At 40.3% G+C, this 18842-nt stretch overlaps 1 protein-coding gene across 7 annotated transcripts in view; it reads right to left on the reverse strand.

Annotated features, from left to right (window-relative positions):
* Positions 1-14518: 14518 nt before the first annotated feature.
* Positions 14519-18842, reverse strand: part of ANKRD26 (ankyrin repeat domain containing 26) — a 63304-nt gene continuing 58980 nt past the window's right edge. For 4 of the 7 annotated variants that reach the window (XM_060097624.1, XM_060097625.1, XM_060097622.1 and 1 more), the window contains exons 28-29: positions 15960-16005; positions 14520-14779 (exon numbers count right to left, since the gene is read on the reverse strand). In XM_060097624.1, the coding sequence (XP_059953607.1) occupies positions 14643-14779; positions 15960-16005 (183 nt within the window). In that variant the 3' untranslated portion in view covers positions 14520-14642. Of the gene's footprint in view, positions 14780-15959; positions 16006-18842 lie in introns of all 7 variants that reach the window. The other 3 variants (XM_060097623.1, XM_060097626.1, XM_060097628.1) reach the window with 1 other exon arrangement.

Raw genomic sequence — 18842 nt, forward strand, 5'->3', positions numbered from 1 at the left:
AAAAAAATAAATGAGAGGCGAGGAAGAAGGAGCAGGGTGCTGAGAAGTCTGGTGATGAAGGCACAGCCAGAGACTGGGGAGGGCTTGGGAGTCAGCAGGTCAAATCCTCCCCCCCAGTTTTCTAGCTGTCCAACTACCCTCAGATTCAGTCTCTTATCTATGAAATGGGCTTAATAATGCCTGTCTCAGAGAGGTTTCTGAGGATGAAATGTGCATTAAGAAGCTAAACAACTCGGAATGGGTGTAAGTCATGGGTGTTCCAGACATTCTAAAATCTTCCTCTCCACAGAGCAGAATCAACACAGAGCTGAGCACTGCGCACAAATGTCGTCTCCTCATAGAACTTCTACTGACATGTGCTTGGAGGGGGTGGTGATTTGAGGAGTGTCATGGGAGTACCCTGTGAAACTCTGGTTCATATGATGAAAAGATGTTAAAGATGTTTTTTATTATATTACACAGCTTCATTCTAAAGACGACTTCTGGGAGTATCCTCTCTGGTCTTAATTGCATCATTAATTCTGTAAGTAAATGTGTTTCTCCTGCACAATTGGCCTGTTTTTATCTTGTGCGTAACCGATCATTTCCCTTTGTGCAATGGTTACTAGAAAGCTCAGAGACAAAGGCCATGAACGCATTTTGTACGAGTTCTTCTCCGGTTCTCCTTTATGTCCCTACCCTTGTACTTCTCATATTTAAGACCTGTGTCATACGGCTTTTTATTGTGCCTTCTTATATATAGTCTTAAACATTTCCTCTGACAGGGAAGAATATAAATAATGTTTCAGGGTGGATAAAAAGAAACAAAATTGAGTTATTTGTAGTGAGGTGGATGGACCTAGAGACTGTCATACAGAGTGAAGTCAGTCAGAAAGAGAAAAACAAATACCGTATGCTAACACATATATATGGAATCTAAAAAAAAACCCAAAAAAAGGTTCTGAAGAACCTAGGGGCAGGACAGGAATAAAGACAGACGCAGAGAATGGACTTGAGGACACGGGGAGGGGGAAGGGTAAGCTGGGACAAAGTGAGAGAGTGGCATGGACATATATACATTACCAACTGTAGAATAGATAGCTAGTGGGAAGCAGCCGCATAGCACAGGGAGATCAGCTCCATGCTGTGTGACCATCTAGAGGGGTGGGATAGGGAGGGTGGGAGGGAGACACAAGAGGGAGGAGATATGGAGATGTATGTATATGTAGGAGACGATTCACTTTGTTATAAAGCAGAAGCTAACACACCATTGTAAAGCAATTATACTCCAATAAAGATGTTAAAAAAGAAAAAGTTTCAGGGTGGTGTTGAATAATTTTTAGCCCCATATTAGAGTTGATTTTCAAGTACATATTAACATCTCTCCAACCTATCTATATATCCCAAGAAACTCGCTCCTGTGTACCTTCCTCAACACCAGAGCTCATGACAATAGCTAACACTGACTGAGCTTTTACTATGTGGGCTGTTCTAAGCGCTGTGTATGTATGGATTCCTTTAACCATCACAAGACCCTATTTGTGTCTACTTTACAGATTAGGAAACTGAGGCACAGTAAAGCCACAAAGATAGTAAGTGACGGATCTAAGATTAAAAACCCAACTGTCCGGCTTCCCTGGTGGCGCAGTGGTTGAGAGTCCGCCTGCCGATGCAGGGGACACGGGTTCGTGCCCCGGTCCGGGAAGATCCCACAGGCTGTGGAGCGGCTAGGCCCATGAACCATGGCCGCTGAGCCTGCGAGTCCGGAGCCTATGCTACGCAACGGGAGAGGCCACAACAGTGAGAGGCCCAAGTACCTCAAAAAAAAAACAAAAACAAAAACCCAAGTGTCTGGCTCCAGAGTCTGTCCCCTTTCCCACCAAGTGTGGTGGTGGTAGTATATAGTAATACCCCTTCTCCACATGGTCAATGAAAACTCCTGGACAAAATTGGCTTAAATGTTTTGTTTTTGATGCTTTGTGGTTGTTGGGAAGAAGAGCTGGAGAAGAAAAACAAAGTAGCTAGATTAAAATGTCTTTCACGTAATGAGATAGGCAAAATATAGCTAAATATAATAATATGTCTAAGCATAAATCTTTAGGAATTCAGCTCTCCTTATTACGTAAGTAATTTTTAATTAAACTCATCTTCCTCCCTTGGTTTCGAACAGTTCTGATCCTCTTCTGATGATGCTAATTGTCTATGCCTGTCTTATGTCTTATGACCATAATTTTAACTTTTTTAAAGCAGCTGGATGAAATAGATATGGACCTAAGAGGAAAACAGGATATATACAGTAAACATGTCATGTCAAGCGTTCCTACTATTTATCAACTTATTAAAGTAAAAAAAATGGTCCAACTGGCACCAGAATACTGAAAAAAAGGAGATGATGTTGCTGAGTCAGGAACTTTTGGCTTCTCATCCTCTATGGCTCCTCTGAAGGCAGTTAATAAGATTATCCTTTTAATCCCTGGCCATGCCTTGCCACTCTGCTATCTTTAGTGCAGGCTTATGGGTATTAATAATGACCTTGCTTAACAAGCATGACAGGAAGCTAATACTGTTCCTTCCTCTCAAATATCCTGCCTACTCCTCATCATTCAGGGCCCAGGCCACATCCCACACCCTCCGTGGAGATGTCTTCCTTTCCCAGCCACACTAGCTCATGTCCAGGCAACTTTCTTCTAAATTCCTGCAACACTCTGGTATCACAGCTGTAAATTCTACAGTTACCACTTGACATTGTCATTCATATATATTATATATAATATAAATAGATTATATATTTAACATAATATAATATATATATGTATAATATATATGTGTATGTATATATATATATATATATATATATATATATATATATATATATATATATCAGCCTATCAGTCATTAGGTATAAAATACCTTCCAGGCAGGAAGTGAGTCTCTTTGTATTTACTACATCCAACATCTCCTAGTACAATGCAAGGGCACCAGAAATGTTTCTTGAATTAATGAGTTCAGGAGAAAGGGAGGGAATGACTGAAAGGATGCATGGATGGATGGATGGACAGATGGGAAGTGAGTTTGAAGGCCTCCCTGAATGACCAATCCTGCCTTTGCTTAGGGCAATATTTCTCTAAGAGAGGTCTTTGGATCTTCTGCATCTGAATCACTTGAAATGATTGTTTAAAATGCAAATTGCTAGGCTCCAAACCCAACCTCTTTGATCAGAGTCTGGAGCTAGGCCTGGGAATTTGCATCTTAACAAGCACCCCAGGTGATTCATTAACACACAAATTTGAGAGCCACTGGCTTATCAGAGCTTGTTTAGAAAGCATTTTCGGGGAATTCCCTGGCGGTCCAGTGGTTAGGACTCTGCCCTTCCACTGCAGGGGGCATGGGCTCGATCCCTAGTCAGGGAACGAAGATCCTGCATAGATGTGGCACGGCCAAAAGAAAAAAAGGAAGGCATCTTTTGAAGGATTAATTGGAATAATCTGGATTAAACACCTCTCCCCTCCATAGATTTTATAATTAAACTCAAACCTGTAAGAACCTGGGTGTCATACTCTTTTTGTAACAAATCAGCTCTCCTGGAAGAAAGGCACTTCTAGTTTTTAGGCAAGTTTAGTTTTTGGTAAGGTCATTGGAATTGAGGTAAATTGCGAAGCCCAAAATATTTTATACTACGATGCTTTAAAGACACTTCTGCCTGTAGCATCATTTCACTCAGGAGTTTTATAACTTGCAGGATTCCTAAGAGGAGCCGCAGTCTCCTGGGCAAACCATGGTAGTAGAGTCTTGGTCCTGGCTTCAGTGGTCGCTTGTGGTTGCTCATTGGAATATCTCATGACTGCTTTTCTTTTTCTTCCTTTTTGAAATGTCTCCCAACAGGTGACGTAGGACACAGGGAACTGTTTTCCGAATTAGGGTGTGGGTGGCCCTGTTCTGGAGGCAGCTTCTGAACTGATAGATCCCTCGATGCAGCAGGAACAACCTCCCTCTTCACAGCGCCGCCTTATCTGAGGCAGACTTTCTCTTTTAATGGGGGAGATTTTAAAAGCTTAACAAAGAAGTGAACTCAGTAGGTCTACTATTCGAACTCAACGCTGCGTTTTTCTTTTCTCCTTTTCCACAGTAGGGAGTTTCCTCTTTCAGTACCTGCAGCTTCGACTTCACCTTCTGTAACAGGTGCTGTGAGGGGTATGGAACATTCCCAGTCTTTGTGAGACGAAGTCAGAGTCCCTTGAAATGAAGAATTCCATTGAATTGGTTCCAGATGACTTACTGTATTTTTTTCTCGTCCTCTACTTGTATGATATTCATTAGAAATTCAATTATTAGAAATGCAAGAAATAGAGGAATAGAATGCTGTCTCCTGGAGTTCCCATGTCAATACTTTTATCCATGTAGCCTCGTCTCATGCTCCCTTGAGCTCTCCCTTCTCTTTCTCTCTCTTTCATCTCCAACTTTTTTACTCTCTTTATAGGTTTTTCTACAATATTTTCTCTTTACCTTTTATTAAAGTATGTTTCATCACGTCCACTCTTTATTGTTTATCTTTCTCAGAAGCACAAGTACACACACACACACTCACACGAGTTCCCCACACCAGCTCTGTGTTTAGGTGCTGTTTTACTGGGCTGTCTCTGTGTTTGACTTACATTTTCATTATTCCACAATATTACCACATGCCAGGAGAGGCAACTATTTTACTGCCTGCTTCTCATTTTGATTCACATCACGCTAAAATAGAGCAAAAGAAAGCGTCGCAGATAGACAATATGAATGCTCTGTTTAAGGTGCTGGGCTTTTATAATTACATTTCATGTTTTCCAAAGAAGAGCCCATGTATTGGAATCATGGCCAGTCATTTGGCGCCATCTGCTGGACGCAAAGAGTCACAGGCTGGGAAAATCAGATCTGATTTAATGAATATCAGGTGCCTACCGCATACCTAGAACCATCCTGAGCAAATTGCTTCTCGCTGTCAAAATGACTATACTACTCAAAGCAATCTACAGATTCAATGCAATACTTATCAATAAAATTACCAATGGCATTTTTTACAGAACTAGAACAAAAACTTTTACAATTTATATGAAAACACAAAAGATCATGAATAGCCAAAGCTATCCTCCCAAACGCAGCTGGAGGAATCAGGGTCCCTGACAGCAGACTATGATACGAAGCTACAGTAATCAAAACACTGGTTCTGGCACAAAAACAGAGATAGAGATCAATGGAACAGTTTAGAAAGTCCAGACATAAACCCACGCACCTATGGTCAATTAATCTACAACAAAGGAGGCAAGAATATACAATGGAGAAACGACAGTCTCTTTAGTAAGTGGTGTTGGGAAAACTGGACAGCTACATGTAAAAGAATGAAATTAGAACACTCCCTAACACCATACATAAAAATAAGCTCAAAATCCAAGACCTAAATGTAAGGATGACTACTATAAAACTCTTAGAGAAAAACACAGGCAGAACACTCTCTGACATAAATCACAGCAAATCTTTTTTGATTCACCTCCTGGAGCAATGAAAATAAAAACAAAAATAAACAAATGGGACCTAATCAAACTTACAAGCTTTTGCACAGCAAAGGAAACCATAAACAAAACGAAAAGACAACCCACAGAATGGGAGAAAATATTTGCAAATGATGCGACCAACAAGGGAGTAATCTCCAAAATATACAAAAAGTTCATGCAGCTCAATATCAAAAAACAAACCATGCAATCAAAAAATGGGCGGAAGACCTTAATAGACATTTCTCCAAAGAAGACATACAGATGGCCGGTAGGCACATGAAAACCTGCTCAACATCACTAATCATTAGAGAAATGCAAATCAAAACTACAATGAAGTATCACCTCACACCGGTCAGAATGGCCATCATCAAAAATCTACAAACAATAAATGCTGGAGAGGGTTTGGAGAAAAGGGACCCTCTTACACTGTTGGTGGGAATGTAAATTGGTACACCCATTATGGAGAACAGTATAGAGGTTCCTTAAATAACTAAATATAGAACTACCATATGATCCAGCAATCCCACTCCTGGGCATATACCCTGAGAAAACCATAATTCAAAAAGATACAAGCACCCCAACATTCACTGCAGCACTATTTACAATAGCCAAGACACGGAAACAAGCTAAATGCCCATCGACAGAGAAAGGAATAAAGAAGATGTGGTACATATACACAATGGATTTTACTCAGCCATAAAAAAAGAATGAAATAATGCCATCTGCAGCAACATGGATGGACCTAGAGATTATCATACTAAGTGAAGTAAGTCAGACAGAGAAAAACAAATATCATATGATATCACTCATATGTGGAGTCTAATTTAAAAATGATACAAATGAGTTTATTTACAAAACAGAAACCAACTCACAGATCTTGAAATCAAACTTATGGTTACCGGAGGGGAAGCATGGGGGGGGGGAGGGATAAATTAGGAGACTGGGATTAACATATACACAATACTACATATAAAATAGATAACTAACTAATAAGGACCTACTGTATAGCACAGGGAACTCTACTCAATATTCTGTAATAACCTATATGGGAAAAGAATATGAAAAATAATGGATCTATATAGGTATGATATATATATAACTGATTCACTTTGCTATACATCTGAAACTAACACATTGTTAGTCAACTATACTCCCATAAAAATTTTTTTTAATTGTTTCCTGCTGGAACAAGGCTTTATATCCCTTTAGAACAAATCTCTCCAACTCCTAATAAATATCTCAGAAGCTAAGTGGTCTTTCCTACGACTTCCTTCCCATTTTCTTTGCAGTTTCATAAAGTGATTTTGTTTTATTTACTCCAGTGAGTCATTAGCATAAGGATCAAAATGACAACCAGTAACAAACAATTAGAGAGAAGAAGCCACATTTTATTTGTTGTTGCATCTCTAGCATCCAGCACATAGACTAGAGCTCTGGAATTGGCTGGTTTGGGTTTTGTGGCTTTTCGAATGATATAACACGCATTTACTATCTGAGGTGAGGGAATATGACACGCAGATTATTTTATTTTAAGGAGAGAGATTTTTCTAGACCTTCCAGTTTAGGTGGGTTATGATTGAAAAACTAACTAGGAACCCTCTCCCCTCCTCTTGAATCCATTAAAAATAAGGGGGGAAACACTGTTAAAAAGAAAAACTAATTGCAATGGAGCAGGACCCAGTGGGGACCTCCCCATGGCCCCTGCCTCTTGTTTGTAGAAAACCTTTAGCCTCCTAGGCTTTCCCCCAGTTCCAAAGAGCAAATGTAATTAGGGAAGTGAGAAAAAAGGAAAATAGTGAAGCAAGACAAAATAATAATAGTTTAGCCATAAAACAAAGTCAAGGACCTTTAGTTCCTCCTCAAGGGCTATAGATAATATTCTAAGCCATATATATCCTTGAGCTGTTTTGCAGACACTGAAAATCCCACCAGGTGGAAGAAGTTAACTGCATGCTGACCACAAGCCCACAGACCTCAGACCGGTTGGAACCTGATGGTTGATGTTGATTCCCAAAACACCACCCTGTTACCTCACTGCCAACCAATCCAGAAGGATGTACACAAGCTCATCTGGCACATTACATCCTCACCCCTAATGTTGCCTTTAAAAACCCTTCCCTGAAAACCATCGGACAGTTTGGGTCTATTGAGCCTGAGCCGTCTGTTCTCCTTGCTTGGCGCCACGTTGGGCACCTTGGAATAAACGCCACACTTTCCTTCATCACAACCTGGTGTCAGTAGATTATCTTTGCTGTGCATTGGGCAAGTGGACCCAAGTTTGGTTTGGTAACAAAATCAATAACAAACTCCTATGCTCAACATCACTAATTATTAGAGAAATGCAAATCAAAACTACTATGAGGTATCACCTCATGCCAGTCAGAATGGCCATCATCAAAAAATCTACAAACAATAAATGCTGGAGACGGTATGGAGAAAAGGGAACCCTCTTGCACTGTTGGTGGGAATGTAATTGATACAGCCACTATGGAGAACAGTATGGAGGTTCCTTAAAAAACTAAAAACAGAAATACCATGTGACCCAGCAATCCCACTACTGGGCATATACCCTGAGAAAACCATAATTCAAAAGGACACATGTACCGCAGTGTTCATTGCAGCACTTTACAATAGCCAGGACATGGAAACAACCTAAATGTCCAATGACAGAAGAATGGATAAAGAAGAAGTGGTACATATATACAATGGAATATTACTTAGCCATGAAAAGGAATGAAATTGGGTCATTTGTAGAGATGTGGATGGACCTAGAGTCTGTTATACAGAGTAAAGTAAGCCAGAAAGAGAAAAGCAAATATCATATATCAATGCATATATGTGGAATCTAGAAAAATGGTACAGATGAACCTATTTGCAGGGTAGGAATAGAGACACAGATGTCGAGAATGGACATGTGGACACAGGAAGGAAGGGGAGGGTGGGATGAACTGGGAGATCAGGATTGACATATATACACTACCATGTGTAAAATAGCTAGCTAGTGGGAACATGCTATAAAGCACAGGAAGCTCAGCTCGGTGCTCTGTGATGACCTAGGTGGGTGGGATGGGGGTCGTGGCGAGGGAAGTCCAAGAGGGAGAGGATATAGGTATACATATAGCTGATTCACCTCATTGTACAGCAGAAACTAACACAACATTGTAAAGCAATTATACTCTAATAAAAAAATTTAAAAAGTAAAACAATAAAAAACTTGCAGGGGGGCAGGAAGGAACATACAGGTTGCATTATAGGTTCTCCATAAAACCTAGCCTAGAACTGGAAAAATATTAGAATATTTCAATATTCTTCTTAAAATTGATAGTTAAAATATCTGCCCAGTGTGATAGTTAATTTATGTGCCAACTTGGCTAGATTATGATCCCAGCTGTTTGGTCAAACACAAGTTAGATGTTTCCATGAAGGTATTTAAATATATATATATATATTTAAAGACAGTTTTGTATCCTGCTTTTATAAACATCACATTTGGAGCACTTTACCATACCATTAAGTATTCTTTGAGGAAATGATTTTATTTATTTATTTATTTGGTTGCACCAGGTCTTAGTTGCAGCAGGTGGGCTCCTTAGTTGAGGGACGCAGGCCCTTTAGTTGTGGCATGCAAACTCTTAGTTACGGTGTGCATGTGGGATCTAGTTCCCTGACCAGGGATCGAACCTGGGCCCCCTGCATTGGGAACACAGAGTCTTAACCACTGCCCCACCAGGGAAGTCCCCTCTGTGAAGGTGTATTTAAATGTGATTAGTATTTAAATCAGTAACTTTGAATAAAGCTGATTACCCTCCATAATGTTCATGAGCCTCATCCAATCAGTTGAAGGTCTTAAGAGCAAAGACTGAGGTTCCCCAAAGTGGAATGAACTCTTTTCAAGACTGAAGCATAGAAACCCTGCCTGAGTTTCCAGACTATTGTCCTGGGGATTCAGACTCAAGACTGCAACATCAACTCTTCCCTGAATTTACAGCCTGCAGGCCCACCCTGCAGATTTCAGACCTGTTGACAGAGATAGATAGATAGATGATAGATGACAGGTAGATAGATAGATAGATAGATAGGTAACCTCATACTGTTTTTATTTCCCCTCTGGAGAACACTGACTAATAATTTTACTATATCCCAGCACCAGGGCTATAGTTATGTTTCACTATATCTTGGCAACAGGGATATAGTTATGTTTATAATTATAGTAAAATATATTGTGGTAATCATCTCATAAGTCAAATCATTATGCTGTACACCTTAAAATTATACAGTGCTGCATGTCAATTATATCTCAATAAAACTGGAAGGAACAAAAAGAATTTCAATTCGGGAGACACAGATTCACGTAAAACTGAGTGTTCCAAGAGAGAGTCAGGGGCTTATAAAGACAAAAAGCCACAGGCTGACAAAAATTGCCTGATGAGAATTATGACTGACTCTGATACGAGTCAGGAAATACTTGTCCTTAAGGGATCACAAGTTATTTTAGGGTAGGGTCCAATAAGTATCTTGAGTTTCTGGCAGATGTTCTGGATGACTTCATTAGGACAATAAACGGTCAAAAGGTCAGATCCCATCCAGGCTGAGACTTGCATATGTCACACCCCTTAATGGCCTCCCAGCTCCACTTTAGAGAGCCCTCTTTAGGGAGCATTACCGACTCCATTTTTATTTTTGTTTCACAAAAGGCAGTATGAAATTTGTCCCTGACTTCTGCTGAAGTGAACAACTGTACAATACCATACAAAGCGAAGAACCTTCGTATTCTATTACAAGTTAATCACTGAGGCGATGTTGCCTACAAGCTTAAATTATACATAATGGCCCATCTCTGGGAACCCTGCCTCCCAGGTAATGAGCATTAAGCTAAAGTACCTTTGTTTAGCTCCCAGGAAGCATGCTGACCAGGCCCACCTGTGAATGACTGCAGGGAGGAAAAAGAGGAAAACAGTAACACCTCCCCTCAGGAGGCTGATGGGAACCGGGAAGTGTTTGACTTTACTCCCTCCCCTTTCAGTATAAAAGAAGCCTGAATTCTAACTTAGGCTAGATGGTTCTTTGGGACATGAGTCTCCCATCTTGTCAGCCTGCCAGCTTTGCAAATAAGGTCGCTATTCCTTGCTCCAACAACTCGTCTCTCAATTTACTGGCCGGTCCTGCAGCGAGCAGTATGACTAACACAATGACCCCACCTCAGCTTGAAGCCATTCAAGTGAGCTTCAACTCACTGGCTAGTATTGTATGGATAACAGAGTTTGCCATAGATTCCTTCCTTGCAGGCGAAGCAAAGTCTGTGCCACTTGTAAATTAGCATCGCTACCTGTACTAAGGTATGTGCTGGCGGGGAGAAAAAAAACCTTCCTCTATCCTTCTAGGTTCGTCTGACTGGTCTCAGGATAAAATTGATGTGAGACAGATTAACAGGAGAAAAACCAAAAAAAGCTTACTAACATGTATATTTCCTGTATACATGGGAGAGACCCAGGAAAACTGAGTAACTCACCAGAATGGCTAAAAACCTCCCCTTAAATACCATCTTCAGCTAAAGACAAAAGAGGATGTTATGGGTAGTGGTTTGGGACTACAAAGTGGAGGAAGGCAATTCACATGGAGATGGAAAAGCAAATGTTTGGAACTCCCTGTAAAAATCTGGAGCGCTCTTTACCGCACCTATCCCATATTCCTTCTAGGTGTCTCTGGTGATGGCGGTCTTCTCGGACCAGGCCCTTTATCTAAACTCTTCAACAGTTAAGGGGGTGGTAAAAAGAAAGACTTCCTGAGTCTTCCACTTCTTAAAATTATTCAGCCTAAAATAATTCTCGTGCCAAAGAGACACGTTTAGGGGTGACAAATTTTGCTTCCTTACAGTGCCTTGGGCCAGATAGCAAAGGTTAATATGGAAACACAAGGAGGAAGCCACCTGCCTTCCCAAGGTCGTCCCTAATGGTTTGGGGGACTCGGCTAGATGCCTGAACCTGAGATTTGGGGGAGTTCAGCTGAGACCAACTTCTTTTGCTAAGTCAGGGTCCTGCTGATCGTAGCTCTGATTAAGTGTTGGCTAAGACAAACCCAAAGGATTCCAATTTCAAGTTTAGTTGGACTGGTTACAGTGGCCGATATTGGGGCTAAAGCTCCTTCCGGAATGAGGGGTGGAATTGTGGGGAAGCAAAATTTCCTGGGATTTCTCAGCGATCTTGTAAAAAGCCCTGGCCCTCTGAGACTCTTTGTGCAGTGTGAGATTCATATCTACAGCCATTTGTCTAGTTAATTGCTCTGATCTGAAAGGATTCATAAAGTCTCATCCCCCCAGGAGGACCAAATAGTTACAGCTCTGAGTAGGCCCCCGAAGCTGCACCATCTCCCTAGGAATTCACATTTCAAGGAGGAATGAGGCCCAGAAACTTGGAGACTCCGGGTCTGGCTCCCGGAGAGATTTCATCACCGGCAAAGCCCATTAGCTGTTCCCAGGAAATAAAAATAGAATCTGGGTAGTAAAATAAAGTCTAACCTTTTTTGCCTTTGTGCTTAGTCTGCTTTCACTGGCTTACAGGGGGTCTTCGTGCAGAGGCCTCGCATCCAGCACTTCAGACCCGAGTTCCGGGTGTGAAATGTCTGCGCCAATGCTCCAGCTAGGGGTGGGAGGTCCGACAGTATGCAGGAACGCTGCGCACGACACCCCCAATCAAGATGGCGGTGGCGGGCCATGTGGGCACTGCGATGGGGAGCAGCTGCGCCTGCGCCTGCGCCTGCCCCGCGAGAACTCCACCCCCTCCCCTGCTGATGGGATCCCTGTGAAGCAGCCCCGCCCACAGCCTCTTGAGCGGGAGCTTGTGCCTCTGCATTCTTTGATCAAAGAGGAAAGCTTTCTGGGCTTCCCTGGTGGCGCAGTGGTTGAGAGTCCGCCTGCCGCTGCAGGGGACACGGGTTTGTGCCCCGGTGCCGGAGGATCCCACATGCCACGGAGCGGCTGGGCCCGTGAGCCATGGCTGCTGTGCCTGTGCGTCCGGAGCCTGTGCTCCGAAACGGGAGAGGCCACAAGAGTGAGAGGCCCGCGTACCGCAAAAAAAAAAAAAAAAGAGTAAGGCTTTCCTTTGCTTCTGAACCCAACTCATTCTACTGGTGGGGGCGACACTGGGCAGAAGGACCCTTGTTGGGGTGGGTAACAGTTTTACTTACATACCAAAGGCCAGAGTGAGGAGATGCTTCCCAGGAGAGAAGGACGGCTAACTCCCGCCCCTTCACCTGCTGACTTATAACAACTGACCTGTTCTCACCATGTTGCCCCAGGTGCAGGCCTGGGCGAGGGGGGAAGGCCTGTGTATTTACTGTGAGATATTAATAAGAACTCTGTCTCCGATCACAATACGCTGTGGGTGCATTCAGGATAAAATTAAAGAGTATTAAAAGCCCAGCCAAAAGGAGAGAGTGTCTCAAAGAGGTCAGTTATACTGAAAGCCAAGAGGAATGAGAAATTCAGTTAGACAAGGACTGGAAAGGTGTCACTTTGATTTAGCGATGTGGAAGTCATCGGTGACTTCGGAGTAGTTTTGAGAGAATGGGGGAAGGAGAAGACAGCCTAGAGCGGGTGGGGATACAGGCAAATCTTTCAAGAAGTTTCTCGTGAGATATGAGATTGCCTGGTACACATGAGAGGGAAAAAACAGGGTGAAAAGTTTACAGAGAGAGGAGATTTGAAATCGACATTGTGAAGAAAGAAGATGCAAATTAACTAAATAAAAGTAGTAGAATAATTTTCTTCGGCAGTGCGTAGATGCCTGGGTGAAGGTTACGGGGGAGAACGATAAGCAATTTCTTATGAAGTTCTGCCAACTAAGTACACTGAAAGGACAGAAGAAAAGGGAATAAAGGATGTAAGTAAGAGTCACTAACATTTTAGCTCTTGGAATTGTTGGGAAGGAAAACACTTCCTCTACCCTCTTACGTTCATTAATTGGGAATCTGCAAATTCAATTGACAAAAGCAGATTACCATGAGAAAAAAACCATTTACCTGTGTATGACTACATGCAGGGGTTCACAAAGAAACCCTTTGAAGGGCTGGCTACAACTGGGGGCTTATATACTACTTAAGTGACAGGGAGTAGGAAAAAGGCATCTTCTGAAAAACATGACTTCTTGGTGGGGGGAGGGAAGGGCACTTATGGGAGAACAAATGACATTTAGGAAAGATAAATGTTACATTAGGAGAATATATGGGAGATATGGTGGTTTTATGAAAATGTCTGTTTGAGCCTGGTGCTTGGAACTCTTCTCTAAGACTGTTTCCAAAAAGTAAGTAGTAAATAAATAGAAAAGGTGAAAAGTCTTAGGGAAATTTTATTTCTCCATGAGGAAAGATCTATGAATCAGTGTTTAAAGTTATATATACTAAGTTTTATGGCACTATAACAATTGTAATACATCAAAACATTGACAATAAGGACTTCCCTGGTGGCACAGTGGTTAAGAATCCTCCTGCCAATGCAGGGAACACAGGTTCGCCCTGGTCCGGGAAGACCCCACATGCCATGGAGCAACTAAGCCTGTGCGCCACGACTACTGACCCTGTGCTCTAGAGCCCGCCTGCCACAACTACTGAAGCCCGCGCGCCTAGAGCCCAGGCTCCGCAGCAAGAGAAGCCACCACGATGAGAAGCCCGTAGCCACCGCTCGCCGCAACTAGAGAAAGTCCGCATGCAGCAACGAAGACCCAACACAGTCAAAAATAAATAATATTTTAAAAAACCCAAAACATTGACAATAGCCATAGCAGCAGTATATCCAAATGATGTCTGTCTAAATCTTTAGGTCTATATATAGTGATAAAATTGGAAATAGAAAAAAGCTATCAATCAACACCACTATATATTAATGACAAGTTTGGTTGTCTGGGTGCTGGTATCAGGGCTCAGTTTGAGTATGTAAAACTCAACAGTGTTTTGATTCACAAAATCTGCTTAAAAGGAAGTTAGATGCAGAGAAACATGGTTTAAAATACTATATAAATTTTCATCATACACATATAATACAAAAATATTTTCCTTTAATCAAGATTTTCACGTCATGTTTAATGGGAAACAACTAAAATGTTATGCAAACAACCCAGTAGGGAAACTTTTACTATTTATCTTTTAGATCATATAATTTTTCTTCAAAATCTGTACATATTCTCGTGATGCTTTCCAAACTAGATCTTGATTTAGATTTGACTCATCAGTAGCTCCTAGAGGAGAAGCGCTATAGGATCCAGATTCACATTCAGCAGCATCTGAAAAGAAAAAGAAAGGATTATATTCTTTACCTAAAATACTTGAGTTAACTAAATATGTTAGTAAAAAAAAAACCTGAGACCTTTCTAAGCGTTCAGAAGAATGAAAAGTATCTATACACGACATAACACAAAATACAAGATTACTATTATATAATTTGCCTGTGGTTGCACGATGAATTAATTGCTCTTGTGGCTGAGTATCAGAGCTTCTGGCTTTCTCATTCATCATTCATTTACTCAACAACCATCTGCTAAGGTGCTGTGACAAGCACTGAAATTACAAGATGAAGGTGACACAGTCCACCCTGAAAAATCATACTATAAACTGGAAAAACAGACAAACAGGCAATTTCCATACAGAGTCATAAATACTATGACAGGTATAAAAGAGGGTACAAGGAACACTCAGAAGTGACACCCAGCTTTGTGTCAATACTGTCAGCTTTTTGGTGGAGGTGGTATGTAAGTGGATACCTGAAGGACAAGGAAAAAGTATGGGAGATGGAGGGAAGAAGCAAATACCAAGACTAAAGGTGAGGAAGAGCACCTGTGGGATTGTAAGCAGTCTATTTGACTAGATGTAGAGCAAAGGGTTAGAGAAAGGTAGTAAAGAGATAAGGCTGAATACTATGGCAGGACCCAAACTGATTTGGGTGTTTTTATGCCATGATAAGGAATTTGGAATTTTTCCTGAGAGCGAAAGATAAACCAATGACAAAGTCAATGACAGGAAATTTTAATGTCAGCCACTAAGTGACAGCTACACGAACGTGACTGCTTGAGTGTGGGTACTTTGGCCTTAATCACTGCCAGAAACTTGAGAATTTGATAAACCTCATGTTTTCTAATAGTGTCAGTGTGCAGGTTGACAGTTCCACAGGGATGGCAGAAGTAGAGAGGAAGGATATAGCCAGAAATAAAAAGAAATACATAGACTTTTTGAGATTTTCTTTTTAAAGCTATGGAACATGATGAATAAATGAGGAATCAGGATATTTTTCATTATGAATGTTCATTCTTTCACATTTTTGGTTAGATATGTATAAGAAAAGATATTTAACCTATCAATAGTATCTGTCATCCAAACAATGGAAAGAGATGCCATTTACTACTGAATATTTACAGTTTATTTCAGAAATCAATGTCTAAATTTAATTCATAAATTTCAGCAACATACCTTTTTCTAGTTCTCTAGTTATAGCATTTTGCAACTCCTGCCGCATCTGAAATAAGTCAAATATTATTTATGTTTAAGTTAGACAAGAGACATTTTTGTAGGAATGATGTATAGCTTATGAAATGTGGCCTTTAAATAATACTTCTAGAGACTAGACCTAATTTGAGGATTGCTTAAATAGAAAAATAATCACATAAATAAAATAAATTCCTACTTATTTTGATTTTAGATAATAAAGAACATATATATGTAATGTTATTTAGATTAATCTGATAAAAAGTACAATAAATATCAGTCTATTGAATATACATAATTTCAGAGGGTGATATTTGATCTTATTGGTACAAACAAATTTAAACGATTAAAGTCATATATTACAATGAATGCATTACTTTGCAATTCTTAGAAAAATTGCTCTTTATAAAAGTTTAATCAGTTTTTTACTCTAATGGATCTTTCCTTAAAATGAGTTTTCCTTTCTTACACTTCTATATAACTAAAATTTTAAGGTATGTTCTATGGTAATAATTTTTCAACATAGAATCTTAAATACATAAAATGGAGAAAATGGTTCTGTTGTAATGTCATGTCAAAATTCTACTGGCAAAAAATTAAGTAAAGGTATTTTGCTGTCTATATTAGGACTAAAACATTTATTTCAGAAAATCTGCTTGAAGAAAGGAAAAGTAGAGGCTAGAGCCAGTTTTCAAACTCAGTTTCTGATTCATGACTTTCTAGAATTAGAAACAAGGAAAACAATACATAATTCTTTAACTGTAACTTTGTTTCCATTCTAGAAATTAGGGCCAACTTTTTGAAACATTTGACTAATTATAGTTATCTACTTAATTATGAAATGTGTGGGAACATTTCAAACTGTATTACAAGTGTCTCCACCTAGAGTGTTCTTTTAAAAATCTTTCTTATAAAAGGCACCCTCTCACTAAACAGGGTCTCAAATAGTATACTGAACATGACAAACACTGTGATGATAATGATATCATGATAGCCAACGCCTATGTAAATTTTAGGTGCGAAGACAAATTTTTTGGCTAGCAGGTTTCCCAATATTTTCAGAGACTGTTTTCCATAACACTTTTCTGACAGCAGCACTGTAGAGAGGCCCTATGAAATGAATAATGTGACAACATTACTAGACAGGTTTTGTGAAATTAATAACTCATAACAGATGAAGGAAGAAGCCTTTACTGAAATAATTTTTTATTACCATTAATAAACACTGCAAAATGTAGGTCACGTTTTTACATGCATTGAATTAGGGAATGACCCGTGTAAGATTACTCTCTTTTCCCCCAAAAGCTCTTTTCCTCAATATGTACTTCCGAGACCCTTATGTTGATTTCTAGGTGAAGATCATGTTCACCTGGAGGAAGTAGTTGGAAGTCGAACATTAATAAGGAGAACAGGGCTTCCCTGGTGGCGCAGTGGTTGAGAGTCCGCCTGCTGATGCAGGGGACACGGGTTCACGCCCCGGTCCGGGAAGATCCCACATGCCACGGAACAGCTGGGCCTGTGAGCCATGGATGCTGAGCCTGCGCGTCCGGAGCCTGTGCTCCACAACGGGAGAGGCCGCAACAGTAAGAGGCCCACGTACCGCAAAAAAATAAATAAATAATAAGGAGAACACACCTGCATTTTTCTTTAAACTTTTCCATTTAACAAAAACACAGAAAGGTGAGAAAATTATACACAGGAAAACAATATATCAGCAAGTTTTAATTTTAAAGATTTTTAGTTAGAAGGATTCTCTCACAACTGGTAGTTTCCAAACTATGTCCCATAGAAATGGAAGGTCCCCCACTGAGGACACTGCAGGATTGAAGGAAAAAGAAGTCACAGCTTCAGGGTCTCCGCCACTCCTTTAGCTAAACAGCTCTATATTTGTCTCTGTTTTATGTAATACAGTTTCATGCAAAATTTTTTTTTAAAAAAAAGAAAGGTTCTTTTCCTTGAAAGAAAATTTTTTAAGGTATGAGAGTCATTGATTTAGTCAAAGTCCCTAATTTTACAAAAGAGGTAACAAAGGCTCAGAGAGACTTTGTCACAAAGCCAACGTGTCACAAAGCCAATGGCCTTCTCACTGAGTCTAGAGAGAGTTCTACGCCAGCTACTTCCTCAGATTAAGAAAAAAAAACACATAGATTTTTAACTATAACTCAGAGAAAATGAATATGTAAAACTTTGTCATGTAGCTCAATAACGTTTCATGCATGAGACATGAAATAGTAGCTTTCTAACTAAATTATATGTTTTAAAGGCATGAACAAGAATAAATTATAACTCCTATTAGTAGCAGTCAATATATTTAATTTATAAAGCACAGATTTTTTTTTTTTTAACCACAGGACAGGGAACTTGAAGGAGAAAATCTTTAGTTGAATCACACAGGCCAAAATTGAGGAGATTCTTCTTCTTTTTTTAATTATTATTTATTTATTTATTTTTGCGGTACGCGGGCCTCTCACTGTTGTGGTCTCTCTCGTTGCGGAGCACAGGCTCCGGATGTGCAGGCTTAGGGGCCATGGCTCACGGACCCAGCCGCTCCGCGGCATGTGGGATCCTCCCGGACCGGGGCACGAACCCGTGTCCCCTGCATCGGCAGGCGGACTCTCAACCACTGCGCCACCAGGGAAGCCTGAGGAAAGTCTTCTTTAAAACGATATTCGTTTCCTCCAAATAAAACTTGGTTTACCGAAATGAGTCAACAAATGAATTATCCACGTTGTGGGTTATTTATGGCAAAATTTAAAACACAAAACAGATTTCTCTTTACCATCTAGCATACTTCAATCTCTCATCATTAGTTTGTATGTACAAAAAACATGAGTGTAATCTCAATTAGAATTTAAATCCAGTCAGAAA

The sequence above is a fragment of the Mesoplodon densirostris genome, chromosome 4 (assembly GCF_025265405.1).
Source record: "Mesoplodon densirostris isolate mMesDen1 chromosome 4, mMesDen1 primary haplotype, whole genome shotgun sequence".
Lineage (NCBI taxonomy): Eukaryota > Metazoa > Chordata > Mammalia > Artiodactyla > Ziphiidae > Mesoplodon > Mesoplodon densirostris.